Source organism: Oncorhynchus masou, chromosome 33 (genome assembly GCF_036934945.1).
Source record: "Oncorhynchus masou masou isolate Uvic2021 chromosome 33, UVic_Omas_1.1, whole genome shotgun sequence".
NCBI lineage: Eukaryota > Metazoa > Chordata > Actinopteri > Salmoniformes > Salmonidae > Oncorhynchus > Oncorhynchus masou.
This window is the reverse complement of record NC_088244.1, coordinates 11,860,739-11,875,738: the sequence shown is the minus strand read 5'-3', so window position 1 is coordinate 11,875,738 and position 15,000 is coordinate 11,860,739. Positions and strand designations below refer to the sequence as shown.

The 15,000-nt window shown below is 44.5% G+C and overlaps 2 protein-coding genes across 2 annotated transcripts in view; both read left to right on the top strand.

Annotated features, from left to right (window-relative positions):
* kcnd3 (potassium voltage-gated channel, Shal-related subfamily, member 3) overlaps positions 1 to 15,000 on the top strand; it is a 302,565-nt gene that overhangs the window by 38,732 nt on the left and 248,833 nt on the right. The window lies entirely within an intron of this gene.
* Positions 2,335 to 15,000, top strand: part of LOC135527620 (uncharacterized protein DDB_G0271670-like) — a gene marked incomplete at its 3' end in the record, with an annotated part of 17,111 nt that continues 4,445 nt past the window's right edge. The window contains exon 1 of the mRNA XM_064956109.1: positions 2,335 to 2,443. Coding sequence (XP_064812181.1) covers positions 2,335 to 2,443 — 109 coding nt within the window. The remainder of the gene's footprint in view (positions 2,444 to 15,000) is intronic.

Below are 15,000 nucleotides of genomic sequence, written 5' to 3'. Positions count from 1 at the left end.
ATGGAGATGTGTGTGTATGGAGATGTGTGTGTATGGAGAGGTGTGTGTATGGAGAGGTGTGTGTATGGAGATGTGTGTGTATGGAGAGGTGTGTGTATGGAGATGTGTGTGTATGGAGATGTGTGTGTATGGAGAGGTGTGTGTATGGAGAGGTGTGTGTATGGAGATGTGTGTGTATGGAGAGGTGTGTGTATGGAGAGGTGTGTGTATGGAGATGTGTGTGTATGGAGAGGTGTGTGTATGGAGAGGTGTGTGTATGGAGAGGTGTGTGTATGGAGAGGTGTGTGTATGGAGAGGTGTGTGTATGGAGATGTGTGTGTATGGAGATGTGTGTGTATGGTGAGGTGTGTGTATGGAGAGGTGTGCGTATGGAGATGTGTGTGTGTGGAGAGGTGTGTGTATGGAGAGGTGTGTGTATGGTGAGGTGTGTGTATGGAGAGGTGTGTGTATGGAGAGGTGTGTATATGAGACGTGTTTAATTCAGAGGCAGACTTGCATATGTTAAATGGAGTGATTGTGGGAAAAGCAGGAGGGTGGGAGATTCAGAGTTTCAGCCAATCGATCGCTATCATTGGCAACAGCATGGGGACGCATCCTGGGTAGGTCAGAGTTGTCAGACACAAGGTTAGGGTAAGGTCTGAGCATACATGCTTGGACGCATGCACACACTGTCACACACACACACACACACACACACACACACACACACTGTCATACACACACACTGCCGCATACACACACACTGTCGCATACACACACACACAAACAAACACACTGTCACATACACTGTCACACACACTGTCCCTCTCACACACACACACACATGCTGTCACTAGGCTGTTTGTTTATCATGTGGTCTCTGGTTTACCATACTGATCACACTATTCAGAGCCCAGTGTGTGTTTGTGTGCATGCACTTGTGTGTGTGTGTGGGTGTTTGTGCGCGTGCGTGTGTGTGGGTGTTTGTGTGTGTGGGTGTTTGTGTGCGTGCGTGTGTGTGGGTGTTTGTGTGCGTGCGTGTGCATGTGTGTGTGTGTGTGCATATGTGTGTGTGTGCTTGCGTGTGTGTGTGTGTGGGTGTTTGTGTACGTGTGTGTGGGTGTGTGTGGATGTGTGTGTGTGTGGGTGTTTGTGTGTGTGGGTGTGGATGTGTGTGTGTGGGTGTTTGTGTGCGTGGGTGTGTGTGCGTGGGTGTGTGTATGTGTATGTGTATGTGTGTGTGTGAGTGCGGGTGTGTATATGGGTGTATGTGTGTGTGTATGTGTATGTGTGTGTGTGTGTGGGTGTGTGTGTGTGGGTGTATGTGTGTGTGTGTGTATGTGTGTGTGTGTATGTGTGTGTGTGTATGTGTGTGTGTGTGTGTGTGTATTGTGAATGTGTGTGTGTGTATGTGTGTGTATTGTGTATGTGTGTGTGTGTGTGTGTGTGTGTGTGTGTGTGTGTGTGTGTGTGTGTGTGTATGTGTGTGTATGTGTGTGTGTGTATGTGTATATGTGTATATTTGCCCATTAGACATTTCCAATCCCCTTCATCGCTTCTCCAACACACCTCACAGTGCTGCAGTAATTATTCACAGCAAACCTCCCCTGGAGAGGGGCATGATCTGCCTTCCTCACTCTCTGTGTGTGTGTGTGTGTGTGTGTGTGTGTGTGTGTGTGTGTGTGTGTGTGTGTGTGTGTGTGTGTGTGTGTGTGTGTGTGTGTGTGTGTGTGTGTGTGTGTGTGTGTGTGTGTGTGTGTGTGTGTGTTAGTATTCAGAACAACATAATTTCCTAATGGAAGGCTAGTGTAGTGTGAATGTGTAGTTCACTCTAAGGCATATTGATTGGAACACCATCCTATGGTTTAAAGTAGTGCTGCGTCATTCATTTTGAAAAACAGAATATATCTATGGAGTGAATGTGTTTGGCAAAGTTAGTACGACGCATGTTTCTTTCACCTTTTTTATTTTTTTATTTATTTTACCTTTATTTTACTAGGCAAGTCAGTTAAGAACAAATTCTTATTCTTATTCTTATTCTTGGCTACACTGCCACCCCGGTTTATTTAACCAGGTAGGCAAGTTGAGAACAAGTTCTCATTTACAATTGCGACCTGGCCAAGATAAAGCAAAGCAGTTCGACACGTACAACAACACAGAGTTACACATGGAGTAAAACAAACATACAGTCAATAATACAGTAGAAACAAGTCTATATACGATGTGAGCAAATGAGGTGAGATAAGGGAGGTAAAGGCAAAAAAAGGCCATGGTGGCAAAGTAAATACAATATAGCAAGTAAAACACTGGAATGGTAGATCTGCAATGGAAGAATGTATTAAAGTGGCCAGAGTGATGCGTTGTGCAGAACGCACCACCCTCTGGAGAGCCTTGCGGTTGAAGGCGGTGCAGTCGCCGTACCAGGCGGTGATGCAGCCGACAGGATGCTCTCAATTGTGCATCTGTAAAAGTTTTTGGTGACAAGCCAAATCCCGAGGTTGAAGAGGCGCTGTCTGTGTGTGTGGACCATTTCAGTTTGTCCATGATGTGTCCACCAAGGAACTTAAAACTTTCCACCTTCTCCACTACTGTCCCATCGTTATGGGGGGGGGGGGGGTGCTCCCTCTGCTGTTTCCTGAAGTCCACGATCATCTCCTTTGTTTAGTTGACGTTGAGTGAGAGGTTGTTTCCCTGACATCACACTCCGAGGGCCCTCACCTCCTCCTCATAGGTCGTCTTTTGTCCCACCTGGACTTAAGGAACGTGAGAATGCTGTTCATTGACGACAGCTCAACGTTCAATACCACACTGCCCTTTCCCACCTGGACTTAAGGAACGTGAGAATGCTGTTCATTGACGACAGCTCAACGTTCAATACCACACTGCCCTTTCCCACCAGGACTTAAGGAACACCTACGTGATAATGCTGTTCATTGACTACAGCTCAACGTTCAATACCACACTGCCCTTTCCCACCTGGACTTAAGGAACGTGAGAATGCTGTTCATTGACGACAGCTCAACGTTCAATACCACACTGCCCTTTCCCACCAGGACTTAAGGAACACCTACGTGATAATGCTGTTCATTGACTACAGCTCAACGTTCAATACCACACTGCCCTTTCCCACCTGGACTTAAGGAACACCTACTTGAGAATGCTGTTCATTGACTACAGCTCAACGTTCAATACCACACTGCCCTTTCCCACCTGGACTTAAGGAACACCTACGTGAGAATGCTGTTCATTGACGACAGCTCAACATTCAATACCACACTGCCCTTTCCCACCTGGACTTAAGGAACACCTACGTGATAATGCTGTTCATTGACGACAGCTCAACGTTCAATACCACACTGCCCTTTCCCACCTGGACTTAAGGAACACCTACTTGAGAATGCTGTTCATTGACTACAGCTCAACGTTCAATACCACACTGCCCTTTCCCACCTGGACTTAAGGAACACCTACGTGATAATGCTGTTCATTGACGACAGCTCAACGTTCAATACCACACTGCCCTTTCCCACCTGGACTTAAGGAACGTGAGAATGCTGTTCATTGACTACAGCTCAACGTTCAATACCGCACTGCCTTTTCCCACCTGGACTTAAGGAACACCTACGTGATAATGCTGTTCATTGACGACAGCTCAACGTTCAATACCACACTGCCCTTTCCCACCTGGACTTAAGGAACGCATTATGTGATAATGCTGTTCATTGACGACAGCTCAACGTTCAATACCACACTGCCCTTTCCCACCTGGACTTAAGGAACGTGAGAATGCTGTTCATTGACTACAGCTCAACGTTCAATACCACACTGCCCTTTCCCACCTGGACTTAAGGAACACCTACGTGATAATGCTGTTCATTGACGACAGCTCAACGTTCAATACCACACTGCCCTTTCCCACCTGGACTTAAGGAACACCTACGTGATAATGCTGTTCATTGACGACAGCTCAACGTTCAATACCACACTGCCCTTTCCCACCTGGACTTAAGGAACGTGAGAATGCTGTTCATTGACGACAGCTCAACGTTCAATACCACACTGCCCTTTCCCACCTGGACTTAAGGAACGTGAGAATGCTGTTCATTGACTACAGCTCAACGTTCAATACCACACTGCCCTTTCCCACCTGGACTTAAGGAACACCTACGTGATAATGCTGTTCATTGACGACAGCTCAACGTTCAATACCACACTGCCCTTTCCCACCTGGACTTAAGGAACGTGAGAATGCTGTTCATTGACTACAGCTCAACGTTCAATACCACACTGCCCTTTCCCACCTGGACTTAAGGAACACCTACGTGATAATGCTGTTCATTGACGACAGCTCAACGTTCAATACCACACTGCCCTTTCCCACCTGGACTTAAGGAACACCTACGTGATAATGCTGTTCATTGACGACAGCTCAACGTTCAATACCACACTGCCCTTTCCCACCTGGACTTAAGGAACGTGAGAATGCTGTTCATTGACGACAGCTCAACGTTCAATACCACACTGCCCTTTCCCACCTGGACTTAAGGAACACCTACGTGAGAATGCTGTTCATTGACGACAGCTCAACGTTCAATACCACACTGCCCTTTCCCACCTGGACTTAAGGAACACCTACGTGATAATGCTGTTCATTGACGACAGCTCAACGTTCAATACCACACTGCCCTTTCCCACCTGGACTTAAGGAACACCTACGTGATAATGCTGTTCATTGACGACAGCTCAACGTTCAATACCACACTGCCCTTTCCCACCTGGACTTAAGGAACACCTACTTGAGAATGCTGTTCATTGACTACAGCTCAACGTTCAATACCGCACTGCCTTTTCCCACCTGGACTTAAGGAACACCTACGTGATAATGCTGTTCATTGACGACAGCTCAACGTTCAATACCACACTGCCCTTTCCCACCTGGACTTAAGGAACGTGAGAATGCTGTTCATTGACTACAGCTCAACGTTCAATACCACACTGCCCTTTCCCACCTGGACTTAAGGAACACCTACGTGATAATGCTGTTCATTGACGACAGCTCAACGTTCAATACCACACTGCCCTTTCCCACCTGGACTTAAGGAACACCTACGTGATAATGCTGTTCATTGACGACAGCTCAACGTTCAATACCACACTGCCCTTTCCCACCTGGACTTAAGGAACGCATTATGTGATAATGCTGTTCATTGACGACAGCTCAACGTTCAATACCACACTGCCCTTTCCCACCTGGACTTAAGGAACACCTACGTGAGAATGCTGTTCATTGACTACAGCTCAACGTTCGAACACCATAGTGCCCTCCAAACTCACCACTAAGCTAAGGACCCTGGCACTGAACACCTCCCTCTGTAGCAGGATCCTGGATTTCCTGACGGCCGCCCCCAGGTGTTGAGTTTAGGCAGCAACACATCTGCCACTCTGACCGTCAAAACCCATGGTGCTTAGTTCCCTCCTGTACTGCCTGTTCACCCATGACTGCATGGCCGTACACGACTCCAACACATCATTAAGTTTGTCAGTGACACAAAGGTGGTAGGCCTGATCACAGACAATGATGAGACAGCCTATAAGGAGGAGCTCAGAGAACTGGCAGTGCAGTGCCAGGACAACAACCTCTCCCAAAACAAAGGAGCAGATCGTGGACTAGAGGAAACGGAGGGCCGAGCATACCCCCATTCACATCAACGGGGCTGTAGTGGAGCGGGTCGAGAGCTTCTTGACTGGCTGCATCACTGCTTTGTATGCCAACTGTTTGGCATCTGACCGTAAGGTGCTGCAGAGGGTAGTGCGAACGGCCCAGTACATCGCTGAAGCAGAGCTTCCTGCCATCCAGGACCTCTATACCAGGCGGTGTCAGAGGAAGGCCCTAGAAATTGTCAAAGACTCCAGCCACCCATCATAGACTGTTCTCTCTGTTACCGTATGGCAAACAGTACTGATGCACCAAGTCTGGAACCAACAGGATCCTGATCAGCTTCTAACCCCAAGCCATAAGACTAGCCAAATAGCCTTTTTGCACTAACTTGTTTGACTCATCACATATGCTGCTGCTACTGTTGACTATCTGTCAATGTATTCCTAGTTGTATGTACATATCTACCTCAATGACTTTATACTCCTGCATATAGACTCAGTACTGCTTCCCCTTCTTTTTAGCCAAGTTGTCTTTACTCGTTGTGTCTCATCACAGACAACTTTAGCATTTTAGGTCATTAGCAACTTTGGAACTACTTACTTTTAAAAAAAACGACTTACTAATTGTTATCTACTTTTCAACTACTTAGCATGTTAGCTAACCCTTCCCTTAACCTTAACTGTGACCTTAACCCCTAACCCTAATCCGTAGCCTTGCTAACGTTAGTCAATTAGCCACCAAGGTAAAACTATCCAAAACAAATTGGAATTTGTAACATATCATACATATTGCAAATTCATAACATATTGTACAAATTGCAATGTTATAGGAATTGTAACATGTTATACACATTGTAATTTGTAAAATTTGGCCATCCACAAATGAATAGATACCATACTAATCGTAACATGCTAATTTGAGTGTTCCGAATTGTTTTTTACTATGTTACGTCTTCCCCTGAGTGCTGGTTGGCAGCGTGTTTCAATGGAAAATACATTTTGGACAGGTGATGTTATCTTTTATCTGATCAAATCAAATGTATTTATATAGCCCTTTGTACATCAGCTGATATCTCAAAGTGCTGTACAGAAACCCAGCCTAAAACCCCAAACAGCAAGCAATGCAGGTGTAGAAGTACGGTGGCTAGGAAAAACTCCCTTGGAAGAAACCTAGAGAAGAACCAGGTTATGAGGGGTGGCCAGTCCTCTTCTGGCTGTGCCGGGTGGAGATTATAACAGAACATGGCCAAGATGTTAAAATGTTCATAAATGACCAGCATGGTCAAATAATAATAATCACAGTAGTTGTCAAGGGTGCACCAAGTCAGCACTTCAGGAGTAAATGTCAGTTGGGTTTTCATAGCCGATCATTAAGAGTATCTCTACCATTCCTGCTGTCTCTAGAGAGTTGAAAACAGCAGGTCTGGGACAGGTAGCACGTCTAGTGAACAAGTCAGGGTTCCATAGCCAGAAGGCAGAACAGTTGAAACTGGAGCAGCAGCACGGCCAGGTGGACTGGGGACAGCAAGGAGTCATCATGCCAGATAGTCCTGAGGCATGGTCCTAGGGCTCAGGTCCTCCAGGAGAGAGAATTAGAGAGAGCATACTTAAATTCACACAGGACAAGACAGGAGAAATACTCCAGATATAACAGAATGACCCGAGCCCCCCGACACAAACTACTGGAGCATAAATACTGGAGGCTGAGACAGGAGGGGTCAGGGGACTTTGTAGCCACATCCGATGATACCCCCAGACAGGGCCAAACAGGCAGGATATAACCCCACCCACTTTGCCAAAGCATAGCCCCCACACCACTAGAGGGATATCTTCAACCACCAACTTACCATCCTGAGACAAGGCCGAGTATAGCCCACAAAGACCTCCGCCACGGCACAACCCAAGGGGAGGCACCAACCCAGACAGGAAGATCACGTCAGTGTCTCAACCCACTCAAGTGACACACCCCTCCTAGGGACGGCATGGAAGAGCACCAGTAAGCCAGTGACTCAGCCCCTGTAATAGGGTTAGAGGCAGAGAATCCCAGTGGAGAGAGTGGAACAGGCCAGGCAGAGACAGCAAGGGCGGTTCATTGCTCCAGAGCCTTTCCGTTCACCTTCACACTCCTTGGCCAGACTACACTCAATCATAGGACTTACTGAAGAGATGAGTCTTCAATAAAGACTTAAAGGTGGAGACCGAGTCTGCATCTCTCACATGGGTAGGCAGACCATTCCATAAAAATTTAGCTCTATAGGAGAAAGCCCTGCCTCCAGCTGTTTGCTTAGAAATTCTATTAGGAGGCCTGCGTCTTGTGACCATAGCGTACGTGTAGGTATGTACGTCAGGACCAAATCGGAAAGATAGGTAGGAGCAAGCCCATGTAATGCTTTGTAGGTTAGCAGTAAAACCTTGAAATCAGCCCTTGCCTTAACAGGAAGCCAGTGTAGGGAGGTGTGACAGTCTGAAGATAGAACTGGTCAGTCAAAGTTATATTATCAGAGCCACTGACCAAGTAGAAATAAGACAAAACACATGAATCACATGTTTCTACAGTAGTCACATATGGCCGTATGTTTTATTCAATTGAATATATCTGTTTTATTCAAAGTATGCTCTTAACATGAGGCTGTGCATTTCTACTGCATAACTCATACGGGCACAGTTACAGTAGTTATAATATATGTGCTGCATGTACTTCAAAGTGGAGTGTTCAGTTCACCACTCAGTAACCCAGGATTTCTGGACATAAAATATGGAACGAGTCGTGGGAGTGAATGTTGTGTAACTGAAGAGGCAGAAGAGAGGGATGTTAGAGAGAGAGAAAGAGTTAGATGTCAGGTCAAGGAGCCTGATTATGTAAAGAAAGGGTGAAGAAGTGGAGAACACATGCTAGGAGAGATTATACAGAGACAGATGAGAGGGGTTTCTCACCATGACATCTCCCTGCCTCTTTACTGGAGTGCCTTCCTAATTGGCTTTCTGTCTGTCTCTCTCTCACTTCATTTCCCTTTCATCTCTTCCACTCTCTGGTTTTTGTTCACACACTCTCTCACTCTTTGTCTATCTCCTTCCTCCATAAAGCATTAAGATGCTATCATTCTGTCCCATAGTTGATGACTTGGCTGTTACCCCACCTCCAGAGTGTACAGGTGCACTCCCACTCCATCCCTCCCCTCCTCCCTCTCCCCCATCTGCCTATCCTCTCCTCCCTCCATCTCTCCCCACCTCCTTATCCTATCCCCCTCCCCCTGCCTCCCTCTACTATCCTTCCTCCCAGCTTCCCCTTGACTGCTTGGCTGCATCATTAGGCCCTGAATTTGTAGTAAACATGTAAATGAGGTTAAATGTTGTGAGCGCTGAGCCCCGCGGTGCTGGCTATCTGAACAGCAGGATTGACAGCAGAGCACCCCAAGGACACACACACTCATCTAATCAACACACACACATAGAGGAGGGAGTTAGGGAGAGAGGAAAAGGGAGAGGGGAGGAAAGGAGGTGAAGAGAGGGGAGAGGTTGGAAGTTGAGAGGAGAGGAGATGAGAGGGTAGGAGAGGAGAGGACAGGGGAGAGGGAAGGAGAGGGTAGGAGAGGAGAGGGAAGGAGAGGAGGAGAAGGTAGGAGAAGAGAGGGAAGGAGAGGAGGAGAGGGAAGGAGAGGAGGAGAGAGGAGAGGGGAAGAGAGGAGAGGGAAGGAGAGGAGGAGAGGGAAGGAGAGGAGGAGAGGGGAGAGGGAAGGAGAGAGGAGAGAAGGGGAGGAGAGGAGGAGAGGAGAGAGGAGAGGAGGGGAGGAGAGGGAAGGAGAGAGGAGGAGAGGGAAGGAGAGGAGAGGAGAGGAGAAGAGAAGAGAGGAGAGGAGGAGAGTGTACTGTTACCTTTTGCTGCTGTCTGTTTCTCATCTGTTCTCCTCCTTTTGCATTTTTGCCCTATATTTTCCCCTCTGTCTCTCAGACACTGTCTATCATCTCCTGTCGTTTCCCTTCCCTGTCCTCTATCATTCTCTTTCTACATCCTCCCTCTCTCTCTCTATTTTTATCTCTGTTTCCCATCAACAGATCATTGTTTCCCAGTCACGTAACTATTACTGCCACTCCTCGTGATGACCATTCACCCATCCATCCATCCATCCATCCATCCATCCCTCCGTTCCCCTGTGGAGTTTATCCCTCTGAGACTATATGGAGGTGGATTGATACACTCTGGAGATAAGGAGCAGATCCTCTGTTATCTCTCTGCAGTCCACAGCTCATTCAGGGTCACTGTCATAGTGCTGCCACTATCCCCTTGCTTCTATTGGACATGTCAGGCATGTCACATTGGCAGAGATGTAGCTCCACGTGTTTTAGGCCGTTGTTGTGGCAATTAAGGAGAGTCACTCTTAAACCTCTCTCTCTCCATCTCTCTCAATTCAACTCAATTCAAAGGGCTTTATTGGCATGATTAACATATGTTTACATTTCCAAAGCAAGTGAAATAGATAATAAACAAAAGTAAACAATACACAATGAACAGTAAACATTACTCTCAAAAAAGTTCCAAAGGAATAGAGACATTTCAAATGTCATATTATGTCTATATACAGTGTTGTAACGATGTGCAAATAGTTCAAATACAAAAGGGAAAATAAATAAACATAAATATGGGTTGTATTTACAATGGTGTTTGTTCTTCACTGGTTTCCCTTTTCTTGTGGAAACAGGATAGATAAAAATATTATGATTTATTCTTTTATTCTTTGTGGATCTGTGTAATCTGAGGGAAATATGTGTCAAAGGAGGTCAGGAAGGCCAGCTCAGTTTCCACCTCATTTTGTGGACAGTGTGCACATAGCCTGTCTCTCTCTGCCTACTGCAGCCTCTCTCAATAGCAAGGCTACGCTCACTGAGTCTGTACATAGTCAAAGCTTTCCTTAATTTTAGGTCAGTCACAGTGGTCAGGTATTCTGCCACTATATACTCTCTGTTCCTGGCCAAATAGCATTCTAGTTTTCTCTTTATTTTTGTTAATTCTTTCCAATGTGTCAAGTAATTATCTTTTTGTTTTCTCATGATTTGGTTGGGTCTAATTGTGTTGGTATGTCAAATTTGATGTTCCTTTTGATGGCATAGAAGGCCATTTTTGCCTTGTCTCTTCACGTTCACCGCTTTGTGGAAGTTACCTGTGGCGGTGATGTTTAGGCAGAGGTATGTATCGTTTTTTGAGTGCTCTCGGGCAATGGTGTCGAGATGGAATTTTAATGTGTGGTCCTGGCAAATTGATCTTTTTTTGGGAACACCATTATTTTTGTGTTACTGAGATTTACTGTCAGGGTGCAGGTCTGAAATAATTTGTGCAGAAGATCTAGGTGCTGCTGTAGAACATCCTTGGTTGGGGACAGAAGCACCAGATCATCAGCTAACAGTAGACATTTGACTTCAAATTCTAGTAGGGTGAGGCCGGCTGCTGCAGACTGTTCTAGTGCCCTCGGCAATTCATTGATATACATGTTGAAGAGGGTGGGGCTTAAGCTGCATCCCTGTCTCACCCCCTGGCCCTGTGGAAAGAAACGTGTGGGTTTTTTAACTGTTCCCTTGTTGTTTGTGTACATGGATTTCATAGTGTTGTATGCTTTTCTCCCATCACCACTTTCCATCAGTTTGTATAGCAGACCCTCATGCCAAAATCAGTCAAACGCTTCTTCTTTTTATTCAACAAAGCATGAGAGGACTTTGCCTTTGTTTTCTTTTGTTTGTTTGTTGTTAATTAGGGTGTGCAGGGTGAATAAGTGGTCTTTCTATGGTCATTTGGTAAGTAGCCAATTTCACATTTGCTCAGTTCTGTCACATTCTGACCATAGTTCTGTTATTTTATTCTTTGTTTTAGTATGGTCAGGGCGTGAGTTGGGGTGGGCAGTCTATGTTTGTTTTTCTATGTTGGTTTTTGTGTTCGGCCTAGTACGGTTCTCAATCAGAGGTTACTTGTCTCCACTTTTGTGGATTGGAGTGATCAGTCCTTGGTTCCAAATATTGGGTAAGATGCCAGAGCCGAGGATGATGTTAAAGAGTTTTATTATAGCCAACCCTCTTGCCCTTTCTCTCTTTCTCTATCTCTCTCTCCCTCTCTCTCTATCTGTCTCTCTCTGTCTCTCTCTGACTCTCTCTCTCTCTCTGTCTCTCTATGTCTCTCTCTCTCTCTCTGTCTCTCTCTCTCTCTCGCTGTTTCTCTCTCTGTCTCTCTCTGTCTCTCTCTCTCTGTCTCTCTCAATTCAATTCAATTCAAGGGGCTTTATTGGCATGGGTAACATGTGTTAACATTGCCAAAGCAAGTAAGGTAGATAATATATAAAGTGAAATAAACAATAAAAATTAACAGTAGACATCACACATAGAGAAGTTTCAAAACAATAAAGACATTACAAATGTCATATTATATATATATACAGTGTTTTTACAATGTACAAATGGTAAAGGACACAAGATAAAATGAATAAGCATAGATATGGGTTGTGTTCTCTGTCTCTCTCTCTCTCTCTGTCTCTCTCTCTCTCTCTCTCTCTCTCTCTCTCTGTCTCTCTCTGTCTCTCTCTCTCTGTCTCTCAATTCAATTCAAGGGGCTTTATTGGCATGGGTAACATGTGTTAACATTGCCAAAGCAAGTAAGGTAGATAATATATAAAGTGAAATAAACAATAAAAATTAACAGTAGACATCACACATACAGAAGTTTCAAAACAATAAAGACATTACAAATGTCATATTATATATATATATACAGTGTTTTTACAATGTACAAATGGTAAAGGACACAAGATAAAATAAATAAGCATAGATATGGGTTGTATTTACAATGGTGCGTGTTCTTCACTGGTTGCCCTTTTCTCGTGGCAACAGGTCACAAATCTTGCTGCTCTGATGGCACACTGTGGAATTTCACCCAGTAGATATGGGAGTTTTTCAAAATTGGATTTGTTTTCGAATTCTTTGTGGATCTGTGTAATCTGAGGGAAATATGTCTCTCTAATATGGTCATACATTGGGCAGGAGGTTAGGAAGTGCAGCTCAGTTTCCACCTCATTTTGTGGGCAGTGAGCACATAGCCTGTCTTCTCTTGAGAGCCATGTCTGCCTACGGCGGCCTTTCTCAATAGCAAGGCTATGCTCGCTGAGTCTGTACATAGTCAAAGTTTTCCTTAATTTTGGGTCAGTCACAGTGGTCAGGTATTCTGCCGCTGTGTACTCTCTGTGTAGGGCCAAATAGCATTCTAGTTTGCTCTGTTTTTTTGTTAATTCTTTCCAATGTGTCAAGTAATTATCTTTTTGTTTTCTCATGATTTGGTTGGGTCTAATTGTGCTGCTGTCATGGGGATCTGTAGGGTGTGTTTGTGAACAGAGCCCCAGGACCAGTTTGCTTAGGGGACTCTTCTCCAGGTTCATCTCTCTGTAGGTGATGGCTTTGTTGTGGAAGGTTTGGGAATTGCTTCCTTTTAGGTGGTTATAGAATTTAACAGCTCTTTTCTGGATTTTGATAATTAGTGGGTATCGGCCTAATTCTGCTCTGCATGCATTATTCACCAATTTGTAAGTCGCTCTGGATAAGAGCGTCTGCTAAATGACTTAAATGTAAATGTAAATGTAATTATTTGGTGTTCTACGTTGTACACGGAGGATATTTTTGCAGAATTCTGCGTGCAGAGTCTCAATTTGGTGTTTGTCCCATTTTGTGAAGTCTTGGTTGGTGAGCGGACCCCAGACCTCACAACCATAAAGGGCAATGGGCTCTATGACTGATTCAAGTATTTTTAGCCAAATCCTAATTGGTATGTTGAAATTTATGTTCCTTTTTATGGCATAGAATGCCCTTCTTGCCTTGTCTCTCAGATCGTTCACAGCTTTGTGGAAGTTACCTGTGGCGATGATGTTTAGGCCAAGGTATGTATAGTTTTTTGTGTGCTCTAGGGCAACAGTGTCTAGATGGAATTTGTATTTGTGGTCCTGGTGACTGGACCTTTTTTGGAACACCATTATTTTGGTCTTACTGAGATTTACTGTCAGGGCCCAGGTCTGACAGAATCTGTGCATAAGATCTAGGTGCTGCTGTAGGCCCTCCTTGGTTGGTGACAGAAGCACCAGATCATCAGCAAAGAGCAGACATTTGACTTTAGATTCTAGTAGGGTGAGGCCAGGTGCTGCAGACTTTTCTAGTGCCCGCGCCAGTTCGTTGATATATATGTTGAAGAGGGTGGGGCTTAAGCTGCATCCCTGTCTAACCCCACGACCCTGTGTGAAGAAATTTGTGTGTTTTTTGCCAATTTTAACCGCACACTTGTTGTTTGTGTACATGGATTTTATGATGTCGTATGTTTTACCCCCAACACCACTTTCCATCAGTTTGTATAGCAGACCCTCATGCCAAATTGAGTCGAAGGCTTTTTTGAAATCAACAAAGCATGAGAAGACTTTGCCTTTGTTTTGGTTTGTTTGGTTGTCAATTAGGGTGTGCAGGGTGAATACATGGTCTGTTGTACGGTAATTTGGTAAAAAGCCAATTTGACATTTGCTCAGTACATTGTTTTCATTGAGGAAGTGTACGAGTCTGCTGTTAATGATAATGCTGAGGATTTTCCCAAGGTTACTGTTGACGCATATTCCACGGTAGTTATTGGGGTCAAATTTGTCTCCATTTTTGTGGATTGGGGTGATCAGTCCTTGGTTCCAAATATTGGGGAAGATGCCAGAGCTAAGGATGATGTTAAAGAGTTTTAGTATAGCCAATTGGAATTTGTTGTCTGTATATTTGATCATTTCATTGAGGATACCATCAACACCACAGGCCTTTTTGGGTTGGAGGGTTTTTATTTTGTCCTGTAACTCATTCAATGTAATTGGAGAATCCAATGGGTTCTGGTAGTCTTTAATAGTTGATTCTAAGATCTGTATTTGATCATGTATATGTTTTTGCTCTTTATTCTTTGTTATAGAGCCAAAAAGATTGGAGAAGTGGTTTACCCATACATCTCCATTTTGGATAGATAATTCTTCGTGTTGTTGTTTGTTTAGTGTTTTCCAATTTTCCCAGAAGTGGTTAGAGTCTATGGATTCTTCAATTACATTGAGCTGATTTCTGACATGCTGTTCCTTCTTTTTCCGTAGTGTATTTCTGTATTGTTTTAGTGATTCACCATAGTGAAGGCGTAGACTCAGGTTTTCCGGGTCTCTATGTTTTTGGTTGGACAGGTTTCTCAATTTCTTAGATTTTTGCATTCTTCATCAAACCATTTGTCATTGTTGTTAATTTTCTTCGGTTTTCTATTTGAGATTTTTAGATTTGATAGGGAAGCTGAGAGGTCAAATATACTGTTAAGATTTTCTACTGCCAAGTTTACACCTT